Below are 27,319 nucleotides of genomic sequence, written 5' to 3' on the forward strand. Positions count from 1 at the left end.
AATCTTTATTAAGTAAGCTTAGCATCCTTTCAGACCTGGCACCTTTTACTCTCCATCTACTTACTAAGTTTCAACCCAACCAGCTGAATACTTCAGCTGAAAGAAAGCTCTCATACATACATTTGTTATACCCTACGTAGAGTGTCATTGTAATCGAATCAATCACGTTGTGCTGTAGATATTAATGAAACAGTATTTCCTTAAATATGAACAAAATTAAAAGGTGTTTTGGAAAAATATTGCCCTAAGAAAACTCACTCGCAAAAGTAAACTACCACTAGTGTATTTTTCAAGAGAAATTACTTATGCCATATACGATATTAGGATTATTAATCGAAACGTTTATTAATTAAATATGAAGAAAATCTTGTGAGTCACTTTTGTAAAATAGTTCAGAAAACTTACACTCAAGAATAAATTAACCCTCATAGATTTTTCAGAACAAATGAATTATCCGATATTCTCAAATCATTTACACAATATTTATTTATGAAATATGAACAAAATCTTGTAAGTCATTTTGGGGTAAATCGTTAAAAAGGAATTCGCTCCCAAGAATAAACTATCCCTCTTGGAATTTTCCACGTCAAATGAATTATTCCATATTGTCAAGGTATTAATAAAATATTTATCTATGAAATATAAACAAAATTTGATGAGTTGTTTTTAAGAAAATCATCTAAATAGAACTCACACCCAATAAACTAAATATTTGCTCCAATATGTAGGTTAATAAAGGCATGCATCATACTAACCCCCAACTATTATCGCTCAACTCAGTAAAATAACGGGATATTTTCATATATCACACATATAGGTGGTACCACCAACAAGGTGTGATAACACTGTTCAACAAATTTTGATCGAAAGTATGTAAATTCTTTGAAATTGCGATTTTTACATTCATTTAAGCATAATATGAAAGGAAATGATAATAGAAGAATTTTCTTAGCTCAGGTTGTGAAAAAAACGCCCTTGTACAACAGTAGCTATATATATACACAAATGTATTAATATTTATAGAACATTTAAGCAAAATCCTTGTAAAAACCTACATTTCACTTTTTTTTAATCTATTTCACTGTGATGTGATAAGCTGGGGAGTTAAGAAGTACCCTAACCTATAGCTTTCTATACCCTTGTACTTCCTTTTTCAAAATTGCGCAAATACCAGTTTCACAGCGATACAGAAAATAAAGTAACCGTGGTCAAGTTAAACATTAACAATTCCGTAATAAAAATCAGTATTAACATCAAAACATGAAAAATATGTAAAAATACGTTTTTGTGCAAGAACTACACTGCAATGTAGACAAAAGTTTCAAGTAATCCCTTGTACAGGATTATGTTTATTTTATTTTGAACGTCTTCGCTTGGCTTGTCTTTTGTAGGTTACATCTGGAGCATCCCTTGCAATAGTCCAACAGTAGTCGGCCAATATGTTAAAACTCCACTTTCCCTCATATCTCTTCTCCATGGCTGCAATATCTTGATGGAAACGCTCACCATGTTCGTCACTTACTGCTCCACAATCTTCGGGAAAAAAGTCTAGATGTGAATGAAGAAAGTGGAGTTTCAGAGACATATTGCAACCAAGATTTTCGTAGCACAATAACAACTTTGCTACCAGTTGTTTGTAATTTGTTGCTCGGTGTCTTCCCAAGAACTGTGAACAAACACTCTTCAAGCTTTTCCACGCAGCTTTCTCCTCACCTTGGAGAATTTCGTCGAACTTGTGATCTTTGAATAGTTGCCTAATCTGTGGCCCTATGAAAACACCCTCTTTAACTTTGGCAGCACTTAATCGAGGGAATTGTCCTCTTAGGTACTTATAGGCCTCATCCTCTTGGTTCATGCTCTTAACAAAATTTTTCATAAAACCTAATTTAATATGTAGAGGGGAAAGCAAAATTCGGTTACGATCTACCAGTGGTTCATGCTGCACAATTTTCACTCCCGGCTGAAGAGTTTCTCTGGTACTCCAATCACTTTTGCGGTAATGAGATCCACGATCTCTACTGTCCCATTCACATATAAAGCAACAATACTTTGTATACCCTAACTGCATACCTAGCAACAGTGCTATTACTTTAAGGTCACCACAAACGAGCCACTGAAAATCGTAATATTTAATGGCTTGAAGTAAACGTTTCAAGTTTTCATAAGATTCCTTCATATGAACTGCGTAACCTACAGAAATTGAAGGAAGTTCATTTCCAATATGTAAAAGCACTGCCTTTAAACTCACCTTGGACGAATCTATAAAGAGCCTCCAATCCGTAGGTTCGTAATTAATTTTAAGTGCTCTCATGAGACCATTTACATCTATACATGCCACAAGTGTGTCTTCCATAGTAAAAAATGAAATGAACATCTTCTCCCTATTCCGATACACTGAAATATTTACTTTTTCCTGCAATAAATTCCATTGCTTTAAGCGTGACGCTAAAATTTCGGCTTCGCTTTTTGACAGGTCCAAGTCTCTGATTAGATCACTTAATTCCTCTTGAGTAAGTCTATGTGGTTCACATGGAGGTTCTTCTACAACAAACGTAGGGTCCTTCAAAGTACTTGATTCAGGAGCTTCAACTTCTTGATCATCATCAGAAAAAAGATCGTATTTTTTAGGTGGGTCAGGAACAGGTAGTCCTTCTCCATGTGGAAGAGGGCGCATTGCAGAAGGAATGTTAGGATAGATCAAGGCCCGCTTCTTCTTCGTGGAAATTCCCTTCTTGACGGAAGGAATCATAAAATATAACAGTCTCTGATGTGGTCGCTTGGCTCCCTCCAAATCATGGGCACTGCAAAAGGCATTGAGCGCCCCTTCCCATTAATCCAATTTCTTAGCTTGCTGGCACAAGTGTTACACACAATGTGGGGTGCCCAACATTTATGTTGGTCTCCAATTTTACAACCAAAGTAATATTGATAGGGTTTTCTTATTAGTAGTGTTATAATCTGCTTTTGTGAGGAAAATGTCACTTCCCCACACAGCAGCAGAAGCTATCCGCACTGTTTACACAATTTCACAGCATTTTTGTTTATTCAAATCCTCAAAATGACACTTGAAATAGTTCCGACAACTATTTAAAAATATACATTCGAAATACCACTATTTTTGCGTTCTTTTAGTTGTATTTTTATGTCCTGCACTGCACAAACGTCACACCCAAAACGCTGATATCTGCACTAAACCTGTCTTTTCTAACAATAGCAGAACACTACTGAGATAAGGAACACAATGAAACCAAGCGTTCATATAGTTTCTCCAGTGTTGCCGGATCAGTGTAACAAATTTACTCCAAACGAAGCGAATATATTTATTTTTAAAGCGTTATTATTAGACATGCCTGTAAAACGAAAAGTAGAGCTAATATTCGAAAATAACTTTCAAATTCGTGATCAGCACCACAAAAGCAATAAGAATTAGCTGATTTTGTTCAATTTACATTTTCGTTGTTGAACAGTGTAACAAAAAGTATGGTAAATGTAGTTACACAGTGTCATCTATCAACGTTGAATCCATTTCAGCTAGTAAACCCGGTAGCTTAAACCTTTAGTACAGTCAGCGTCGAGTTTGAACGAGTTAGTTGGCTTCCAGAAGCAGAAGAGTGAGGACGTGTTAAGAGTGTTTGTCGCGCGCCAACATTAGGTTTTGTTCTAAGCTGCAAAAAAGTTGCAAAGAAGCTCACGAAATATCAAAATCAGTGTATGGCGATAAAGTGGTGGCGTTGAAGACTGTTTACAAGCGGCAAGGAGTCGGTTGAAAATGAACAACTATGGAGACGTCCTTCGACGCCAAAAACAGATGAAAACGTGCAAATATGGCACAAATGATTTGTTCAAACAGACGAATGACTATTCGAGAGCTTTTCGAAGTGCTAAATATCTCATATAGGTCCATGAAAAGCATTTTAACCACCTATTAAATGGGCAAATGACATCATTCTTCACACACGAAAATGCGCCGTGCCACACTTTGCTTTTGATCCGCAAGTTTTTGTCGATAAGATAATCCTGTCTGTCCACATTCGGTGTGCTCTACACATATATCACCATACGACTTCTGGCTCTTCCCAGAAATTAAAACCATACTTAAAGGAAAACGTTGTGACAACATTCCAACATTGAGAGGGGCACGACAGACCATCTAAACGCCCTTTCAGAAATGTAGAAATACTTTCATTCATGAATTCAACGTTGGGATAAGTGCATTGCTAGCCAAGAACAGTACATTGGAGATTAAACGAAATTCCATGTAAGCTTATTACTTTGTTTTCTAATAAAATTATTCAACGTATTTTTTTGATCACACCTAGCACTATAAGTTATAGTTTTCTGCGCTTTATTGACCATTCCGTAACTTGTATTCAATAGCATTCTTTCAGACTTGACAGTATTTAGTCTTAATTTTTGTACTGAATTTCAGATCGATCGGCTGAGTATTTTTTGAGTCAGTAAAGCGAAATTGTTACATGTCATTCCCTGGGTATGTTGATATCAATAGAAAAAAATACATTTAAAAATATGAATGGCTATCAAGAATATTTTATTAAAATATATCTATATAAGTTATTATAATTTCTATTATGTTAACCTTAATAAATTGGATAATGTTATTTTTAATACACATTTCACTTGAACTTTATTATTTATTTATTTTTGCTATTGTTCAATCTAACAGAATCACAAGCACAGACCTAGAAGACTGCTTGTATTCCGCAAACCACGCTTTGAGAAACGCTGGTCTAGGTTGTCCTTACCTTAGTTATTTTCCGATCTTATGAAGCTATATTTCCCTGAGTACGTTGGCTTGGTTGCTCTTTGTATAACCTCTAACAACAACTTCAAATGTATATTCAACATCCTTGAAATAGAAATTTATACTTTTGTAGTCTTAACAGCTATCTTACAATTAACACTGCTGAAACATTGAAGCTACCTTAATTTCTGCTTTCTTCATTTTTTACTGGGTTCGCATTTGAAGTGTGTGAAATGGAGCTGAGTTACTTTGAAACCATCAGTTACGTAAGTAAATGTAGCACTGAAAAACTAAGTTGAAACATTTGTCCACATTTTTAGAGGAGTCTTAGATTCGATTAACTTTGTCGCTGGTGTGATCTCTTTCCTAGGGATGACGAAAGAACTATTAGGGAGAACTTAATAGCAAATCGTTTACTATTGAATTTTCGCGTGATTTCTACTTTTATCACTAAATGACAGTTTATGAAACTATACAAAACAACTCTGAGCTCTTAAAACTTGCTGTCGACATGCGTACTTGTGACATTCAGTGCAATTTCTTAGAACTAAGTAATTAATTACTCATTATTGAACTATCACGAATTTGTATAGAAGTTTCAATGTCAAGGAAAATAATGTTTGTAATGTATATTTTGTGATATGAATGGAATAATTAGGAGAGAAAAGTACCTGGTTCCGAATAACTTTCGACTTTTCTTCATTCTGGGAAAGTGACCCCACAGATAATCGAACCCAGAGTCATGAGCAGAAGAAACACATGATTTAGTCACTTGGCCACAAAGAAATACTTTCTTCTATTTTAAGTCCATATGAAACACAGAGGTACTGAAAGAGGTCACGCTTCTAATCTCAAGTTCAAGTAAAGATAGAAATACAAAATGAAACCATTCAAAAGCTTCTCCGTGACTATATGGTTAGCGTACACGTCTTCGGTGTGGGAGATCCCAGTGGAATGTCATGGGTTTCAAATTTCATATTAAGTTATAGGTCCACTCGGTGCTAAAAGGAACGCCAAACTCAAAATTAACCAAGCAACTAATGTGTATTAATTTCTTTGCTATGCCTAGGTAATCAAAGATAAGTTTATGCGAGTATAAGAAGGCAAATAATCATTCTTATGCAGTGATTTAAGCGTTTTCTTTATGAAAACTGTACTTATATGTTTAAAATAAGTTCCATTCATTGATATTTTAGCAATGTTAAAGTGAGGTTCCAGGATTGAGCCTTGTGGTACTCCAATGATATAATTTTACAAAGAAATTTTCGGGAAGTGTTCTCTTCTCTTATAGAAATATGTTAGTAATTTTGTGGGAATATAATAGTAGTCGATTGTAACATGGTTTCCGACTTTTTCTCTAAAAGTTGAAATGAAGTTTGAAAGCTTGGGAATGCATTTTCTGTCAATTAGTGTGTGTCCAGGCCTTCTTCACATTGTTGTAATGCCAAACTCTTCCTCTCTCTGGTTCTCAACGATGTTGAGCACTTTCATTATGTAACAATCCTTCATTTCGGAATGAGAGGAGCACTCTACATAGATCAAGAGACGGAGAGAGAGAGGGAGGGGACGAGGAATACAATGTTAGGGATGGGACGGTGGACATTCCACGATTGATGGGAGAAAGCAGGTTAAATATTAGCCCTGTCCAAACTCTGATAGAAGTTTCATTTGCGATTAGTTGCCGTTTGTCTTCTTCAATTCTGCCCTTCTATTTCACAGTCCCTACCCCCACACAGTCACAGTACTTATACATATAGCCGTTTTAGACTAGATAACAACTACAGCGTTGCCAGGTATGTAAAAATTATTGCTTACATACAATAATTTTTGTGTTGTTCACGAAGCATTTGGCACTTGTCAGAAAAGTTCTACAATCATATTTTGTTTTCAAATTTCGTAAATATTATATAAAGTACAAAATAAACTGTCTAGAATTCACTGTCAGTGTCAGTGTCTACATCATAAATATTGCTTGACATTCATACTTATTTCACACTTTGGCAGTAAGTTTTGCCAAGAAAAAATATATAATCTATATCAGTGGTGGCTTTTGAAGGAATCCCATTAGAAGCGATACTTTTGTTGCTACAAGCTAAAGGAAAACATATACCTAAGCTCTTATGTATGATAATTAGGATATTTAGATACTTTTTACCTTAACTTAAAGCGATAAAAATTTAATTTTTACCGTTGTTGCTTCCCTCAAGACCCTCTAGTGATCTATATTATATAAAAATAAAAAAAAAGATATTGTTTGTGATTACATCAAAAGAAAACGGCTAAGCCATTTAAAATGATGTTCTGTATTTAGTTGTATTTAGTTTAGTTTAGTTAAAATGAGCTTTTGTATTTAGTTTAGTTTGTATTAGTTTTTGTATTTAGTTTAGTTTGTATTGAGTTACCTCGAACTGAGTATATATCATGTTACTTTGTATAAAATATGTATCTTAAAAGGGGAGCGGTGGGTCAAAATTTATGCGAAAAATTGAGTCTCAAGAACCTTGTAAAGTTAGGAAGATGAAACTTGATATATAAATTTCTCGTTAAAATAAGTGATCACGTATAACAGCGTTTTTGAAATTTCCCATTGGGGATGTGAAAGAGGCGAATTTTCTATATTTTCTCTACTGAAATTGATGGCAATGTTTCCTATTTGTGATCGCATTACGGGAAAACGGTTGAGTAGTTTGAAATTAACGTTGAAATGTAATTACTACCTATCTTGAGCTGTGTTTTTATTGGGTTACTTTGATTCAAGAGCACATCGTAATTGGGAGAAGGGTTCAAACTTTCAGCCAATAATACAGTATATCTCACTAGCATGTCTAGTTAAACATGTTAGTGACATGTTTAGAAGCATGAAACATGTTAGTAACATGTATAGAAGGATGAAACTCGATATAAACTCTTGTAGATTTTTAACGTTTAACTTTAATTGAAGTATTTATAAAAAGGGAAAATGGTTCAATTTTGTTTGTAGAAACCTTTTCCCCGTGCGAAGAACGAGTATTTTAGCTAGTATCTAAGTATATATCAAGGCAACGACTGAACAGTTTTAACCCTATGCGGTTCTTTTACATTTCTTGAGTTTGTCTGAACTAGCAAGAATTAAATTGCCAAATTACAGAATTCCCTACATAATGATAGGCTTTCAAAGCTTAAACTTACTACATTATTGACATTTATTAAAACAGAGGTGAAAATTATGGTTTCAATATTACTCCCTAAATGTAGTAGCATAAAGCCAAGCAACTATCACTGAACACTGAACAAAACCAACCGGGAAAAGCATGTCGAGGGTTATTCGATGTCGGACTGGTAATGGATAAAATTAAATGCCGAGTCCCACTTGTCAAAGAACCATAAAGTGTTAAATAAATTTTTGAACGGGAACCGGTCAAAACCCCCACAGCCAAAACCCCCACACTCAAGAAATGTCAAAACGCCCACACAAACGGTCATAACCCCCACACAAATGGACAAATCTCCCAAACGCACGAACGGTCAAAACCCCCACAGCCAAAACCCCCACACTCAAGAAATGTCAAAACGCCCACACGATCGGTCATAACCCCCACACAAATGGACAAATCTCCCAAATACACGAACGGTCATAACCCCCACAGCCAAAACCCCCACACTGGTAGTCGGTCATAACCTCCAACGGTCATAACTCCCACACAAATGGACAAAACAGCCACACATAGCAACGGTCACAATCCCCACATAAATGGACAAAACCCCCACACAAATGGACAAAACTCCCACATGCAGAAATAGTCACAACTGCCACACAAATTGACAAAACCCCCATACTCATGTATTGCCCTTGTACTTTTTAATAACATTTTTTATTCCACTTAAACTGATGTTGCAACTATTCTTCTTGGGCATCATAAAGAGCCGCAACAAAGACGTGAAATGACGATCATTTCAGAGTGTGGGGGATTTGTCCGATTTTGTGAGAGTTTTGTCCGTTTATGTGGGGATTATGACCGTTGCTATGTGTGGCTGTTTTGTCCATTTGTGTGGGGGTTATGACCGATTGTGTGGGCGTTTTGACATTTCTTGAGTGTGGGGGTTTTGGCTGTGGGGGTTTTGACCTAGACCCTTTTGAACATAGTCCTTGGCTCAAAATTGGTTTTCATCATTCTATTTTTTTTAATCAACTGGGCACAAGTTGAGATTATTGATTTCCAAAGCATCCATTGTATTACAATGCTGCCAAATTTTCATAGTTGCGTCTTGTCAGTGCGCAGGTGCATTAATTTTATTTTCCATAGAACTTGAATCAACGTTAGAAGAGGCAGCCATTATACCACCTACTCCACTTAAATGTTTCATTTTTCCGCTGTTGTCCTATTACTTACAATTCAATTTTGTTTCATCTTTCCATGACACATCCTATTGGAATGAATAAGGAGCACATGCAGGACTAAATTAATTCCCAATCAGAATTTTATTTTCTTTAGCTTGATCCCAGCACACGGGGTTGAGTGTAACTAGTACAACATAGAATTTACATTATATTGGCTCATCCAAACTTCCATAAACCCTTTGGAGCCTAGGGGAAAGAAACTGACTCCCTACCCCAGCTCTACTGGCTTAATGGTTTTATTTGCAAAATAGATTTCTAATAAAAGAGCGTCACTTCGTTCATACTGTCCTTTGACGTACTGACAATTAATTCTTCTTCAAAATGACCTACGTCCTGTTTGGATGTGTGATAAAGAATAGAAGTTAAATTATAAAGGGTAAAGGTTTGTTCATCGTTAAAGGAACAAATTTTAGAAGAAAGATCTGGACTTTGTGTTGACTGTATGTGTTTACAAATGAAAAGGAGAAGCATTTTTATGCAACATAAATTGTGATTGTATTTATCAAAGGAACTGAACTAATTAGAATAGAAACTGAACTGAATTAGTAGAACAAATTATAACTTTTTGAACTTACAATATTCTTTATTTAACAGCAAAATACAAACGTATTAGTGTTAAGCAAATCATGGAGAAAAGTGCATAAAATTTATGAACATGTTATTCATACACCTGTTTTTCTTGTTAGAAAATAGAGTGAAACATTACTTCCTGCGAAACCGAGACATTATCAACGTATGTCGTAGTGTTTTATAACTGATGAAGTTGATCTTATTTTATGCTTTAATATAGAATCACTCGTATTTATGCAGTTTCTTAGCATTGACAAAATACATTCGTTAACTGTTCTCTCGGGCTTCATATAAAATTGATTCAAATGGAAAGCTCCTCGCATTCCATTATGTATTGTACTAGTTTTAGCGGCTCATATTGGTATTGAGCATATTTATGGGCTTTCATAAATCCGGAATTCAATCATATACTACTATAACGCTTGAACACAAAATTGCTTTTAGTTTCTTTATTTGTAACTAAACATGAGTGCGGGCATATGCAAAACAAATTGGATTGAGTACTGCTTCTCTGACACGTTACACGCCCGGCCGCCATCTTGAATCCACCATATTGGATTCAACTTTCGGTTTTTCAAATTGGAATAGGTATAAGTCATACAACAAATTTATGTACAATTTCCTCGGAAATTCACTGGAATTCATCCACTGTACCGTATCTTGTATCTTTTCCAACGTATTGCATGTTAAATGTCAGACACTTCACAAATATTGAACCAAAGAAAAAGTTGTGCAGGGTCCGTGTGTATTGTGTTAAATGCTGCAGTCCATATAGGAGAATTATACATACTTATGAGACTCCATGAACCAATCCTGTAAGCATAAATATGCACGACAATAAGCACACTGGATGAATGAATCATTATGCACTTGAGAGATAAGCAACTCGACTTTTCAGTTTGCCAGAGAACAATGTCGAGTGCATCAAAGACATTACTAGTAATGCGGAATGCAGCTTTTTTCCAGGCGTGCCTAATCATGTTAAATATTGGAGCACTGGACTGATTATGGATAATTGCTTGAAAATTGATAATAACATTAGGGGTCTGGAGGTCTATATCAATATGATCAAGCACAACTCGCTCACAAAATCGTTCACTAGCAGATTTGGGTGAAGACCTACCATTTACATATTGACGTCTGTGTGTCTGTATGTATGTATGTATGTACGTCCAGAGAATATTTCGTCAAAGATAAATCACGTGAAAGGTTAAATATACACGTAGGACCCTGCACAACTTACTGTTTGGTTCAATATTCGTGAAGTGTCTGACATTGCCAAACGCTTTTCAGTTCAGTTGAGTGCGGTGAAAACATTGGCTTCCATCTCACCTATATTTGTGATTATTCAACTACCGTATAATGGTAGAAGAACACTGAAAATTGTGTGTTTCCACGGAAATTGAATCTGGAGCAACGATAAACAAGAGTTCGGAAAAAATATTTTTACTTTTTAAATATGAATATTTGAGTGTGATATTCTGTCAACACTGATCGACTGGAGTATTCGTTGCTAGGAGATAACTTTCTGCCATAAAAGGACATGAGTGCAATATAAACCGCAGATTCTGTCCTCTGAATGTATTTTACTCTGTCACTGACTGTCCACTCTTCCTACTCTTTTCCCCCTCTCTATTTGGCCTTTGTGTGTATGTGTGTGTGTGTTTATATATGTGTGCATTATGAAAGGGGAACCATGACATCGTGAATACATATGTGTACATGTACGCTTATATGTGTGCGGTGTTCTACGTTACAAGTTGAGTTAATCTCGGCAAGGTTGTTAGACTGTTGTTAACAATAGTGAAGCCTGTTCATGGAGGTTTCCATGCACTGGAATTGAAAGCGGGTGGGTGAAAGAGCGATAGCGTAACAAGATGTGAACAGTACAATAATAAGGAAGCACGGAAGCAACAGGCTTTATTACGTTGTATTACAACAAAAGAATCTGCTTGTTTTTCCTTTTGACTAATTCTGCTGGGTCTTTTGTAAGGATTCTACGAAGATGCTCTTGAGTGTGGTTGTCTCATTTTTTAGTATTTCATTCTTTCTTTCTCTCTCTCTTCCCACCGCACATTTTTTTTTCGTTCAATCTTTCTATTAAAAGTACTGTATGTATTAAATATGAAAGACGTGCGTCATAGAGGAAACCACATAAAATGTCATACTCTCATGTTCTGCTTCATGTTAGTCTTTTTATTTTTAAGCTTTACAAAATGTAGCATTGCCTCACCTTTCAGGATTTATTTATAATAGCTGCATTCAACCAGGATTTCTTTCAGAAAATTTTATCAAGGGAGGGAGGAAGTATACATCGTATTCGTGAGATTTTCTCGGAATACTCCTGTTTCCTCAAACATTTCATTCCAATTCTACAATCATCATTCACTTGCCTAAGTCATGGTCCCCCTTAGCCTAAAAGGCATAAGCGTGAGATGTTAAATTGAACAGATATAATTCGTCTGAACTCGAAATTTCACATGAAATTTCAACATCTCATATTGACGAATTCCACCCCTTTCCTTCACCGTGCTTAATTTTGAAATATATTTAATTGTTTTAATTGAAAGCCATCCACCAGCCATTTGGTGATCACCGAACAATATATTATATACAATCGATTTTTAAAACTGTTGATTTAAATTTGTAGTTGTTTCTTTAATGGGCGTAGACCTACAACTTAACGTGAGATTAGACCACTTGTATTCCCGCTTCTATCGATACAGTATAACGTGCAGAGTCAGCACATGAACGATAAGTAAAAAAGACCTTTCCTGTGCTGTGATCATGATACTTGAAAATAGAAATGATTAAAAATTGCTTTTGTGAAAATGAAAATTAATTGCTTAGAGTTCGAAAACAAGAAAATGTAGACAGCTCTAAAATGTATATAAATATCCTGGAAACAGAATGGAATGCACGTAATTTTGCGTTCTAAGTTGTACATTTTTCATATCGAGTTCGTCTTAACTCGAAGTCTTGCGTATAATTCGAACTTCTCGTATGAGCATCTTAAAGAAGCACTCCATTCATTTTTCTTCAATTCTAGGGCAAACATCTAAAAAAAACGCTGGATTACGTTTAGATGATAAATGCAAGCACCAAGTTTCATGTCTCTAACCTTAAGAGATTCCGAGATATGGACTCTTATTATGATAATTTTAATGGCGTCCTCTTTTCTTCCAATACTCTTTTCTTCTCTTCTAGATCAAATATGATAAAACGCTGGAACACATATTTTAGAATGCACGGTATCTGACAAAGGTAGCGAATTTCATATATCTAGTTCGTGGGTAGCATGCTCTTCCTGATATATCAATTCTTCTTTTCCATGCATTCACCGTCCAGGTTAAAACAAGTCAGTCGCATATCAAAATAACAGGAATAACCGACTTAATGATCCATGAACGCATTTACTGTCTCTACAGTCGATCTTAGCACTATCATAGAGAGTGTAACTAGTATCCTTTTATTATCTATAGTCAATTCCTCAAGTCTTCTTATAGTATTCCACGGAATTGCGCCTCTTCTTCCAGCAATTAGAAGGAAATACTCTAAATACCTAAAATCAATCGATTAACTCTATCTTTTTCAACCTCCTCCGTAGCCGCAACTTCTAAACTATTTTCCTCTTCTATTCTCACACTAACATCAATAACAATTTTTTTCATAGAAGTTTCGACCATAAGCTCTGGACAGAACTATTCAGTATCCACTAATATTTTGCTCTCTTTCACTACTCTAAATCCTCGGTTAACGCACTCTCTTTCATTGCCATCCACAATTTTATTATGTCCGTGAATTCTTCTGGATTTAACCTCATTGGTTTGTTTTGCCTTTGCCTCTTATGACTCTTAAACCTATTGCATTAGTCCGTACCGTCAATGCATTAATAAATACGTTATCGCTCACTGAACTATTGTCGAATGCGAATTTATTTGATACAACTGATCCTTTGAAGTATTTCAGACCCTTTCCTTGTGACACCTGAATCTGCCAATCTTTAAATTCTTGATTATTTTGTTTATCCTTTATCTTCTTCAATTTCTTTATTGTAACTGGCCCTTCTATTCCAAGTTCACCAGCCAGTTTCCTAGATTCTTCCAAACTACACTAACACGATAAGTTTCTCATTATTTCGTCCCTATTTTCAAATAACAATCCAATTCTCGAAGATTCCGTGTCTTAAGGAGTTAACTATCCTTGGAAATAGCTAGCCCGACACCTCTTTCCCTAGTATAAATTAGTCCATTAGAAATGGATACTGGAAGATATGACGTCCTTTTCATAAAACGTCTCACATATTGTCCAATTGTTTCAACACCACATTACCAATTTCAGATACTACCCAATTATAATAAAATCGGGGCAGTAAATATCACATTAACAAGATTCTAGATTGTATCATTTTTTTCTCTAGATTGTACCCGAAGTCTACTTAACCTAGATAGTAATAGTTCTAAATATTGTTCATTCATATATGCAAACAGCAACACTGGCAGGTCCAACACTAACCCACCACAACTGAGTCCAACACCTCGTTGATATACCGTTTGCTTGTCAAATATGCAACAATGAGTATAGGGCACAAACGAGCACGGAATATAATGACATTCCACATCATAACACTCGATGCAGGACTGACTAGCGATGCAAAATGTAGGTGTAGTTCAAACTAGTGCTTGATAGACGGATGCGAACAGAAGCGGGATTCATCTGGAAAGAAGATGTCTTGACATTTCTACCTTCATGCGCGACGTCCGCTATTGTAGTATCCTAAGCCTATGCAGTGCAGTCAGCGGAAGCCACAGCAATAGGCACCATGCAAGTACGTCTTGGTTTGCCAGACGACGTAGAATTGTATGTGAGAACCCAGTGCTTGGGACGTGTTCAGAATATGATTGTTCGACCGTCGTGGTGTGGTGGGATCGTTGTGATCCGGTGTGTCGCTGTGTGATGCTTTTATGGAGCCATCGAATCCATGTATACTGCACTGTGGTCACATTTCGTCCAATACGAACACCCATATCAAGGAAGAATTACTCGCGATACGCCACTATTTGTTCGCGATCAGAAGGCGTAACCTACTGGGTGTGCCACAGTCGACGACGGCAGTATCTTTTGACTGTATAATCATACTAATGTCACATCTTGTCTATCATTGAACTTTGATATCTGACCAGCCTCTGCTCGCTGTCACTAGATAGCATACTCGGCGTCTCTGTTACTACAAAGCGCTGTCATGCTAATAAGTTATTTATCCTTCCATTTTCTACATTTTCTGTAAATTTGGACTTTCTACAATGTTTCCTTTTCGGTGTTGCATTTTGATTGGTGAGAGGTTTATATTCTCACAGCTAGTGGCGATTCAAATTTTACACACAGTATGATTTTTCATACTGTGTGAAATTTGAAGCGTCACGAAGGGTACTCTGCAAAAAAAGAAAGTTCATAACCTGAAAAAGACTAAAAAAGAGTATGCCTGGTAACCTTAGCTCACAAGTAAGGGACTATATGGTTGTCGCGCAAATCAGATGCAGACATACGCCATCTGATTGAGCATGAAAAGATATGGAGAACACAGAAATTTAAGGTGCTAAGGGCCATAGGGAGCGGAGCGAGGAAAGAGGAAACATTGAATGTCGCCAAATTTGGAGAAAGTCAGGAATGACGGGAAAAGTTAATTTCGCGCAAACAGGGAAATAAAGTCAACCAAAAGAAAGAAACTAAACATAACAAGGACATCAGGGACCAAGAAAGATCATAATCAGGGTTGCCATCCGGACCGCAGTGTTGCCAGCGCTGCATAACATTGATATGAAAGATATAGCACAGTATAGCAATTTATGCACAAGGAAAAATGTTAGTAACACAAAAGACAATTGATAAAACACGTACACGTGCGTAAAAAGGTTTAAGGTAGTCATGAGTGAATATTACACCCGCGTGAATACAAATGGAGGAAAATAGAGAACAGTACGCATTATTTGTAGTTTAATTGCAATTGACGTGAAGATCACGAATGAATGCGTGGTCAACACACAAACATTTCTCGCAGTGAGCACAGCGGATGAAAGCAAGCTGGTCACACGCGTCTCTGCAGTGTTCCTCTGTGAGTCCTTTTTCAAAGCAATATGCAGAAGGTGTTTCAAACTGTCCAGGATGTTCATTGGAGTAGCCACATTTGGAAAACGCAAAGCGTATCATCTTTTGGAATCGCCTAGAGGAAAACTGGTAATGAACAAATGACTGAAGGCGGAGAAAGTTCTCACGTTGCCACACATTAATACTGGAGAACACTAACGTATCTGTGATGAACTTCACCATGTTTTTGAATGGACGAAAGAAGAACACATCAGCATGTTGTATAAGGCCTGTACATTTCGGAGGAATCAGCTGTTTGTAGAACTGAACACCGTCAGGAACTGTCATGTTGTAAAGAGTGTCATCCTTGTTTGGAGTCCAGGAATCAACCAAAAGCAAAACACGATCAGGGCCACGAAACTTCTTCCAGGAAGATTTGCAAATCCCGTTTGGACATATTCGCTGATCTGCTTGCATATGCTTTCACATTGGGGAATTCAGCGACCATGCGCACTGGAAAGTTACCACTGGGTTCTTCCGAAACAAGAACATACATGTGTGGAAGCAATGTACCGTCCATCCCAATCACCGGCTTAATCATATAGGAATGCGTCGTTGCGGTAACTGAACATACGGCACCACAGATTGGGTTGCTTCCTTTAATGGCAAGGGTTCTGCCTGAATGCAACTAACTAAACTAACTAACTCTATGGCCTATGGAACCCGGAGGTTCAGTGCCGCGTTCACAAAAGCTCTCCACTGACTTCTATCCTTAGCTAATTGCATCCAGTTTCTACTTTGTATTCCTATCTCTGCGAGATCCATCTTAATATTGTCCCCCCATCTGCGCCTAGGTCTTCCTAATGGTCGTTTTCCTATGGGTCTACCAGTCAAGACTTTGAAAGCGTTTCTACCCTCTTCCATTCTAGCTACATGACCTGCCCACCTAAGCCTCCTAGACTTGACGACCCTAACAATGTTGGGTAAACCGTATAATCTATGTAGTTCCTCGTTATGAAGCTTCCGCCATTCCCCATTCTCGTTCCTCTTGGGTACGAATATTCTTCTCAGGATCCTGTTCTCAAATACTTTCAGTCTATGTTCTTCCCTCAGAGTAAGCGACCATGTTTCACAACCATACAGAACAACAGGCATGATTATCGTTTTATATATTTTAAGCTTCAAATTCCTCGACAGGATTCGCGACGACAAGAGATTTTGAACCGAATAGTAACACGAATTCCCTGCTTTTAGTCGACATTTAATTTCTTCGTGAATATGATTTTCGTCTGTTAATATTGATCCTAAATATTTGAAAGTATCCACTTTATCAAAAGCATTATTTAATATTTTAACGCCTCCACAATTTGCCGTATTACGGTCCTGAATGCAACTCTTTAGCAAATCTCGACTGATCTGTATTAAGGACCTTTCATGTCTATATTTGGCCCCCCTCATGTACATTATTCACTCACGACTATCGTTAAACCGTTTTACGTACGTGTACAGAGTTTTTTCAATTGTCTTTTGTGTTACTAATATTTTTTCCTTGTGCATGAATTGCTATACTGTGCTATACCTTCCATATCAATCTTATGCAGCGCTGGCAACACTGTGGTCCGGTTGACAACCCTGATTATGATCTTTCTTTGTCCTTGATGCCCTTGTTATGTTTAGTTTCGTTCTTTTGGTTGACTTTCTTTCCCTGTTTGCACGAAATTAACTTTTCCAGTCATTCCTGACTTTCTCCAAATTTGCCGACATTCAATGTTTTCTCTTTCCTCGCTCCGCTCCCTATGGCTCTTAGCACCTTAAATTTTTTTGTTCTCCATATCTTTTCATGCTGAATCAGATGGCGTATGTCTGCATCTGATTTGCGCGACAACCATATTGTCCCTTACTTGTCAGTACCGTGTTCGAAAGGATAAAACCATGCTCTAGAATCCCAAGTTACGCAATTTTACTTATTTGCGTTTGTTGTGAAGCCAAATTTATTCTTTTAATTCTTTTACTTGTTATAAAAGCATAAAATCTTTACTTCTTATATCGGTATATACTTCTGTTACCATGTTATCTATTGCTTGAATTATGAGTTGATTTGTTCTTGTTTTGCTCACAGTTTTGACATATGTCCTTAATAAATTTGAACGTGTAATGACTAGTGTAAAATTACCAGACTTCCTACTTTCCAGGGAAAGTCTCAGCATTTGCAAATGGTTTTAATATACAATCTTAGTGATACACATAAAGGCAAACTTGTATATAGCTCATTATTGCTTTGGAAACATTGGACAGATTAATAAAATAAAACTGACCAGACCACTAAATATATATTAATAACTCTTGTCGTACATTACTGAAACTGTTACACTAGGATTTAGGACTTTGGTCACTTTTGTGCTATTAATACTTACAAGGGCAAAGTTCCTATCATGCTCTAGGATTCATTGAAAACATTTGGAGACCTTAGACTTGAATATCCTTTTTTGTGTTTATATTATTTCATTTACTTATGATATTGATCTGGGTTGCATTTTCGGATACCCTATGTAAAATATTTTTTACGTCATGATCCTACTACTCAGAAATTAAAAACAAAAACACTATGGTTAGTTTTGCGCATAACATATTCAGATCCTTCACCTTCTGATTTGAAACACGAACAGATGTTTTTAGTCGTGGTTTTAACTACTATCAACCTCTGTATTTCCCACGAGTGGGTAGTGCCTTCAGGCCGCTCATATGCTCCGTATCTCTTATATTGTAATATTGTGGGAAATATCGCAATGAGCAAAGGGTTTTAGTTCAGAGACCTTGGAGAGAGAACACTACGTAAGATATAAATTAAGAAATAATAAAACTAGTAATCTGCTTCCCGATTGCGGGAAAAATATTTCCTCAATAATTTTAACAAATCTTTGTTGTGAAAACATACTGCATTTAGTGTTTAACAGATTAGCGTTTAATCTCATAATAACATTTAAAAGATTTCCGTCAGGTATTTTCTTTTCTAAAAAATCAAAACTGCAAATGTGGTCGCCTATCAGTCACGGGCCAAGTGTATGTACAGGAAAGTATTTCATTTCATACTAAGCAACTCAAAGTATATTTTCGTCCGAGCTCATCCTTGGCTGTATATGTGTTTGGTGCAGGAGACCTAGGTTCTATTTCTGGTGGGAAGATATGTGGTTCGGATCTCATATTAAGCTGTATATCCATGTTTCATAATATTATAGTCTCGCTGCTGAAACGGATGCTAAACTCCAATCAACAAACAAACAAACAAGTTCTACTTTCATGATAAGTTTGGCAAAGATCGCATAATTTCTGTATACTGTGTGCAACCTATACTCGATGGTTGCTCAGTGATAAAGCACTCATCTTTGATCCAAACTAAGTCTGGTTCCATCCCAGGGCATGTGAATTTATATTGAAAAAAATCGTGTCCGTAAAATTTCCTGGAGATTCTCCCAATTTCTCATTCCACCAATCCTTTTCTAATCATTCATTTTCATTCGTTAGCCTAAAGGGCGTAATCGCGGGTAGTCAAACTAGGAATTTCATTTAATTTCATTTCTAAGTCGAAACGTTATATTTGATAGCCAATAACTGGGGAACCAAAGACGTGAACGCCCTCCCTGCTGGTCGTGTGCCTAGCACGCGTGTCCTTAGTGTATGGAATACAGAATTCGATACCCGATGGAATAACCTTGAAACTTTTGAACACATTACAGTGGTTGGGACTCCCCTTACACTTGTATGTCCATATTTCATATAACCTCAGTGGTGAAGCAGACGCTAAGCTCGAAACCAACAAGAAAAATCTGCATCGGAAAATATTTTACTTAGGTACTAAGCAAACGAAGTTCTTTCTCCAATGATAGGTTTTGTCAAGATCAGACAAACTCTGATCTACGTAGTCAAATTCCCAGCTTCAATTGCTCATAATTTTGGAACCCAAATGTCTGGTTTATGCTTCATTTTCTTTAGAAGAACAAATGAAGAAAGGAAACTGATCTTGGAGTAGTAAGTAGCATTAATCGTTAATGAATACAGCAGGAGTCAGCGGTAGACTGCAGTTTCTTCACTGATGTATCTTGAGATGGTTTAAGCTATAGTTAATTCATAAGTCAATTTAAAAAAAATACAACATACTATGAAATCAATCAGCATCAACTGTTCTATACTAATAATACAAAAGAATGTATGAAACGTATATGGTTGTATGTCGGTGTGTTTGTCCTCAAACTTTCACAGAGAAGGGAGTCACTTACAGACACCAAATTTTCGCATATGAAGCTGACCTTTCGAGTTTCGACTCGATAGGGCTTCAGGGGAGGTCACGCGTTATGAAGAGTCAAAAAACATTTTAGAAGCCCTTCAAGTCAGACAACACACATTACTCTACAGTGTTGCAGGTTGCAGTGTTCAATTCCTGCAAATACGGGGCTTTCTGCTAGTTAAAAGAGAAACGTAACGAAGAATCCCTTGTATTAATACAAAACGTAGGAAGAGAGAAATACAGCAACAGCAAAAACCACAAAAGATATCGTAGAACTAGACAAAGGGAGATGAGAATTATTAATATCGGAGTAATATATATGTTTAAAAAAAAAAAGATCAAACTGGAGAATCCTTTGTCAGATTTAAGCTTATAAAAGGGAAGTGATGCTGCAAAAGAGAGTGTGGCTTTGTCGCAACTGATATTAATCACCTTTTACCCTTGCAAGCATTCTCTCTCTGCTTTTTTTTTCATAAAAAAATCTCTCCTACTATTCCAATGTTCTTTCAAACAGATATATGCTTGTAAGAGAAGAAAAACCAAAGCGAAACGGGAAAACATTATTCAGTACGAGAATAAAGGATTATTTTTTTCGAATATTTTCCATGATTAAGGAGAAGAAAGGAGAAATGTCCGAAATCAGCAACGCAAAACTCTGAATGTTTCTTCTGTTCCTGATTGTTGAAAAAAACAGAAGCGCCTCGTTTGGAACATTATATCAATGACCTCGGCTACAAGAAAGTCTATAGAACTCGGAATGCGCCGTGTTAACACCAGCTCTACACTTAGCGGTGAACACTAAGCCCGGATTTTTTCAGGAGTTCGTTTTTCTTTAACGAGTCACTATTACAAATCCAAAAAAAAAAAATCATATTCATAAATGAATGCACTATCAATGTATATAGAAACGTGAAATAGTAGAAGAAAGTAGAAAAAGAAAGGATCGGTTGCTCTCGTCCATGTTCGGTAATAATCGCAACTTGTGGAGCTCAGCTTTACTCTATTGACCGTGTCGTAGGCAGATGGAGCTATCTCAGCATGTTAGGTGGTTCTCCGAAATTACACGCTGTCGGCACCGTGTGTTGAGCGAGCAGTGACGAGTTTGTGACAATAAAGTCGCGCGAGTTCTTTATTCTTTTATTTTAAAGCATACTTTTGTGTTAGTGATCACACAAGAAAAAAGTGAAATTTTAACTTCAAATGGCAAGAATTTTAAATTAATAGTTTTTTCCTAGTATTTAGTTTTTCAAAAGATAATTTTGTACTTGTTTTTTCATTTATCAACGTAGTTCGGTGCTGTGAAAACAAATCAAATATATATAAAAAAATTAAGTAATGAATGTTGAAACTTGTGCTATTAAAATCGAGTCTCGACTCGTGTTTTCACCAAGTACGACAGAAGTTTTTGTCCCACAACAGATGACAACATTTCTCAACAAGTGTGCAGTATACCAAAACACTAGTCAAGTATGTTGGAAGTTTTAGCAAGTGTTTCCCACTTTGCAGGTAATTATGAGCTATTATTTATATTTACTTCTGTGTGAAACTATACCCCATTCTAAAAGCTGGCTCAAACAATACAAACTTTCAAATATCTATTTTTGTTGTAGGATATACATTATTCATTCACAATGAAATTATCCACTGTGAAAAATTATAATGTTTATGTTTTTAAGAATGGAGACTTAACATATTCTTTGTACTTACCTATCTACAATCAAAGTATACTCCTTTTCACGAGAAGAGAACCTCATTTCATTAAAAAAAAGTAAAATGAAATTAAATCCAAAGTACTTATCTAAACTTAAATACAGAAACGCTATCAATCATGTGCAGAAACAATTAAAAAAGAAAACAAAACTTCAACATCGTCGGGTGTTGGTGTCCATTCAATAATTCTACTTTAAAAAATCTGATAATTCCTTATAATACTACTTGCCTAAAAGAAAGTAGCCTTTAACAGGGTAGCTTTCAATCTATCTATATAAAAATATAAATCACTAACGATAAATTAAAACTTGTCATAGGTGTAAAAATATAGTTGCGTCAGTTTAAACACTGGCTAGAACACGAGAGTACGATGCACGAGTTAGCGTATTTCACCAATTTTGTATTTGATTATAAACATATCAGCATTTTATTTAATTTATGTCGCGTAGCAGTTTGTTACACACAATTTGAGAAATTTGATTCAAACGAAAAGCCGTATCGTCAAATGTAATGCATCTATGATCATAGTTTATTACCGAATAGACAACAGAATACATTTCTATTATATATCTTTTCAGAACGTTTCTCTTTCGATCTTACATACAGCTTAAATTCAGTGATGAATCTAATCGAAAATCTAATGCTTCCCTTTAAGTGTGTGTTAAATTCTAAAGAGCATATTCTACTGTGAACTACCAAACAAATTATTGTAAACTGTCTGTGGAATTGACGATAAAGACCACATTCGCTTTGACACTTCATTCTATCTGTAAAGAAAGTGGTTCAATAGGCATCCGAAATTCAAGATCTTAGATTACTTTTAGGAAACCAGGCTACTTGCTAAAACATGGGACACTCTTCTTCTCTCCTATCTTTTCATAGTTGTTTCATAGCATTGATCCAGAAATATAATACGTTTTGCTACGCTCTCCCGTTGTACATTGAAATAACAAAAGAAAATATTCGTTTTAAAGTTTTTTAAATAGAATACTGGACCCAAGTACCATTGGCAAGAATATGAGTTAGGAAATGAACACTCTCCTGAAATTAAGCTATTTTGTTTTTACCGTAATAATGAAAATTGACTCTACGGACTCTGCAATTATAATCTCCCGTTTATGAAAGTCATTACAAATTGAAAACAATAAAAATCACAAGTTGGCTTTTTATATTGACACATTCAAAACCAGCTACCTACTTTGATATATTGTAGAATATCGAAGTTACAATTTAAAATACATACATACATTTACAATTTATAACTGTCAATATATTTTCTATACTTTGCTTTTCAATATCATAATGATCTGTGGTATACAATACACTTATCATTTATTTCATGTCAAAAGAGTAAAATATATATATATATATATATATATATATATATATATATATATATATATATATATATATATATATATATATATGTTCATTCGCTGCCGAAAATGCGATGCAAAACTTATAATTTGCGATGCGAATTAAAATTTGTATCGTGGTTTGCTAAACAAAAAAAGTCAACAAATGATAATTTATATAAAGGATAGTGTGTAACTTCATTACAGGCATAAAACTTGACGGCTATTTGCATATTCAGATCGTGATGTTGACTTTGAAGTGAGAAACTTTCTTCTACATGAGTCTTTACGGAATAGGCTGTTCCTTTTATTACCAACCCTTTTTTTGTTTTCCATTTGTCATTGATGTAACCAAGGAAAACTAAGGGCGAATATTTATTTTTATTCTTTAGTAAAGGTATCTGATCTTCAGCTTTTTGAGTCGAGTACACTGATTCCCAACGTGAAGCGTACCGCCACTGGATAATAATGTTATGCTTTAGAGATGACTTCGAGAGTGTAGGTACGTTAAACATTTATAAAATGAAAGAAAAAAAACAGAAATTTCCTGTTAAAAATGATACAACATAAACTTTTTTTTGCAGAACATAAAAGAATAGTGAAGAATCCTTCCATCTATAATATTTACAACTGGATTAGGCTTTTCTACTAATAAATAATTTTCAACATTACAGTAATATGAATTGTAACAATGATGATAAAATTTTTCAATGTAACAAAATAATATATATAAGTTTCAAAGTAAAATGGCTGAGGCAAAAAAATGAAATATTAAAAATGAAATATTTAAAAATGAAATATTTATTGTACAACAATTGGAATTCGGTAACTAACATAAATGTTCCAGATATAAATATACAAATAAAATAATAAAAACAGTATGATGGGGAAAAATCAAACAAAAGAATTATACTAACATGCAAGAAAAGAGAAGAGAAATCACGTGAAATTTGTAAGAATATGGCAGAAGAATTATTCTGAATAAAAGGCCCATATATAAATGATTTCGAATTAGAAATATTCAAATCGATTGTAAATCATAAATTAAAGGAGCATTCACTCGTTTCTATAGATACTTAGTGGCCAATATTGTAATATGTAGTTGTTTTGACAATTTACCTTATTACAAACATAAAAAAATTCAGAAAAATACGATTTTCAGTGTATTTTAATTATTTCTGTGTTTCTTTATTTCTCTTTTTGGATTTTACCATATTTTTGTAGCTTTTTGTGTGTTAAGTCGCTATCACGTATATTTATTTCAGTTACAAATCCTTTGAATAAAATTACTGATACAAGCAAGGAAACTTCAGTAGAGAATATCATATCTCAGAATAAGGAACATCAGGATTTGGAGAGGCGTAGGAGGGTCATGACGAAAAATGTTTCGTAACCACTATTCAATACGTAATAATTAAAATCTAAACTATGTGAGCTCCTTACTTTTGTTTATTCTGTAATTAGGTGAGGGATTGGAATGTCATTTTATATACTTACATTTGCTCCGCTTAAATTTGTCGAAGTTCCAAATAAAATGTTTGCAATACCGTGATTACTGAGGAAATTTTATTTTTTCCATCCTATAATTCTAATTTTCCGTTGATACATTATTTGTAATATTTAAGTACTGTATGAAGTGATTTTGCTGTAGTGTGCTGGTGCCATATAATGTACTTTTTTGAATTAACACAGGTATTTATATTTTAGTCGAAAAAGTAGGACATAATATACCAAAGCGAAATTTAACGTGATGAACATAAATAACCGTTAGTAATTTCCATTCGAAGTTATTTTTTTTTATTTTAAATAATACAAAAGCGGATGGTGTTAATTTCCGGCTACGTATGAAGGTTTTGTAAGCGTTCAATCTATTTATAGTTTAGTATTCTGCGGCATATCCTAAGTTGTTTGCTTATTATCTACAATCGAGACATCCTCTTGTCTAGCATATTCATTCTACATTGTAGATAAACACTCGAACTGTTCCTTGGATATACACTAAGGCTAGAACGACTTGCTTCCCCAAACAAAGTAAAAGCGCACTCAAGCTCCAACAACATACGTAGATCCAAGCCAGGTTTATAATCCTTGGGTCATTGGTTTTAATGTTTTGGTCTGTTGAAACCCATACTGAAATAAATAATAAATAAATAAGTTAAACAACTTGAACGTGGTAGTCTTACTCCAAATAAATATTTCACACTTGTTCAACGTTAATCTGAAATTAGGTGTTAACCTGTTAAATGTCAAATAAACGTATTCCAAATATGTAGAAAAGTCGGTATTCTTTGTTCTGCATAATCATGCACTAAACATTGCATTTCTATTCATCACTATTATTTCGACTAACAGGTCTTTCTGAAAATGAAGAATGTGAAACCAACGTTGAAGAATCGACTGTCCGACACATACTGAAATTTACCTACTACTAGTGCTATCCAACTTTATAGCTTGTCCTAACATCCTAATAATGAAGAAAACAAATCGAATAATCTCATTTACTGGATAAATGACAAATTTTGTGTGTCAAAATAACATACAACGGTAATTTATTATTTTTGTTTGTTGTATATTAGTTATTGGCTGAAGTCATAAATTGACATACTGATAAATTTAGAAAATTGTACATTAAATAAATATGTCTTGAGTGACCGGAATCACATAATTTATATATATATATATATATATATATATATATATATATATATATATATATATATATATATATATATATATATATATATATATATATATATATATATATATGAAAGTGACTATGTTTATGACTTCATAACTCTTGAACCACCCGATCCGACCAAATTTTCAACATAGATGAGGTTTGAGCCTGGAATGGCTTTTATCATTTCACTTTGACGGTACAACTTATAGGAGTGGGAGATATTTAAGAATAATCAAAATGACCGATATTAGTGCCAAGTCCATAGTTTTTTTTTTTTTTTTTTTTTGGTCGCTGAGATGAGCAGTGATACTTTTAATCCAAATTCAACCCTTTCTGTCCAAACTGAAACGTATTCTCTCCGTACAAAGAGCGTGTATGCTGCTAGTTATTTCTAAATTGTCACTGTTTTATTGTGACTAGTACAATGCAGCTTGTCAGTGACTTACAGCATTCAAAAGTGGTCCGCTGTAGGAAAAAACATTTATGATCATTGAGCTAACTCGAATTTATGAAGATATTTTGGTGTCCAACATAGGTTATTATTGTGGTATACCAATCCTTTTAATATCCCCTCAGGCTCTCTTTTCTCTCCGATGTTTATAATATTTGACGTGTACTCATGTTATAACGTACTCAGACTTTTGTTTCGAAAGAAACAAGCCTAAGCTATAGTCATCTTGAAAGTGAAATTCTCTCTCTCTCTCTCAACCGTAGATATCATATTTTGATACTTTATTCCTGATATTGAACTTCTCCAAGAACTTCTTTGAAAGAAGCGGGTATTGAACATACTCGTATTTTAACATCGTCGTCCTTTGTTTGATTTTGTAAATTTAACCACAAGTACAGTATTGCGTATGCAATCTACAGAAATCTTGAGATCTTGTCTCGAGGCAAATTTTGACATACTTAGTAAGAGCATACAATATTTTTTGTGCATATCTTTGATTCCCAAGCTGGAGATCTTTGATGGCCTTCAAATTTATAGTTCGGAATTAGCCATTTTTTTCAAAAATCACTAGCTGCTATTTAAGACAAGAACTAGGTTACATTAACGCTCAGGCACCATGCCTGCTGAGCATTGAAGAACTTGACTCACTAGCAAGGTCACCTTGACCAATAGGTTAGCTGGTATGCACTCAGGACTTCAGTCTGTCTGCGTAGTGAGCGTATCCCACTCCTTAGAGAATAAGGGTTAGATCGTAATTTGTGAAACAAGGTTAAGGGACACACTTTGATGGCGCACTGCGTACACTAAATGTCCACATTTGAGAAACTACGGACCGGATGAATCTAGCTTAGCCGATCGAAAATTTAGGCCGAACAGCTGCAGTACGTCTAGCCAGAGTACGAAGTATGAAAGTACACCAATTGATCCTAATGTAAGAAACCTGTTGAACGTAATTTGAAGTTAAGCGTTAACCTGTTAAATGTCAAATAAACGTAGTATGTACTTACAATAAGGATTTGCTAAAATCAATGATGGGTGATTTTTTCT

At 35.3% G+C, this 27,319-nt stretch overlaps 1 protein-coding gene across 1 annotated transcript in view; it reads left to right on the forward strand.

Moving 5' to 3' along the window:
* The first annotated feature begins 21,098 nt into the window (after nt 1–21,098).
* The window catches only part of Syt4 (Synaptotagmin 4), a 518,564-nt gene continuing 512,343 nt past the window's right edge, over nt 21,099–27,319 (forward strand). Inside the window, exon 1 of the mRNA XM_081733986.1 lies at nt 21,099–21,582. Coding sequence (XP_081590112.1) covers nt 21,546–21,582 — 37 coding nt within the window. The 5' untranslated portion in view covers nt 21,099–21,545. The remainder of the gene's footprint in view (nt 21,583–27,319) is intronic.

Source organism: Thermobia domestica, chromosome 12, assembly GCF_964235325.1.
Source record: "Thermobia domestica chromosome 12, izTheDome1.hap1.1, whole genome shotgun sequence".
Classification (NCBI taxonomy): domain Eukaryota; kingdom Metazoa; phylum Arthropoda; class Insecta; order Zygentoma; family Lepismatidae; genus Thermobia; species Thermobia domestica.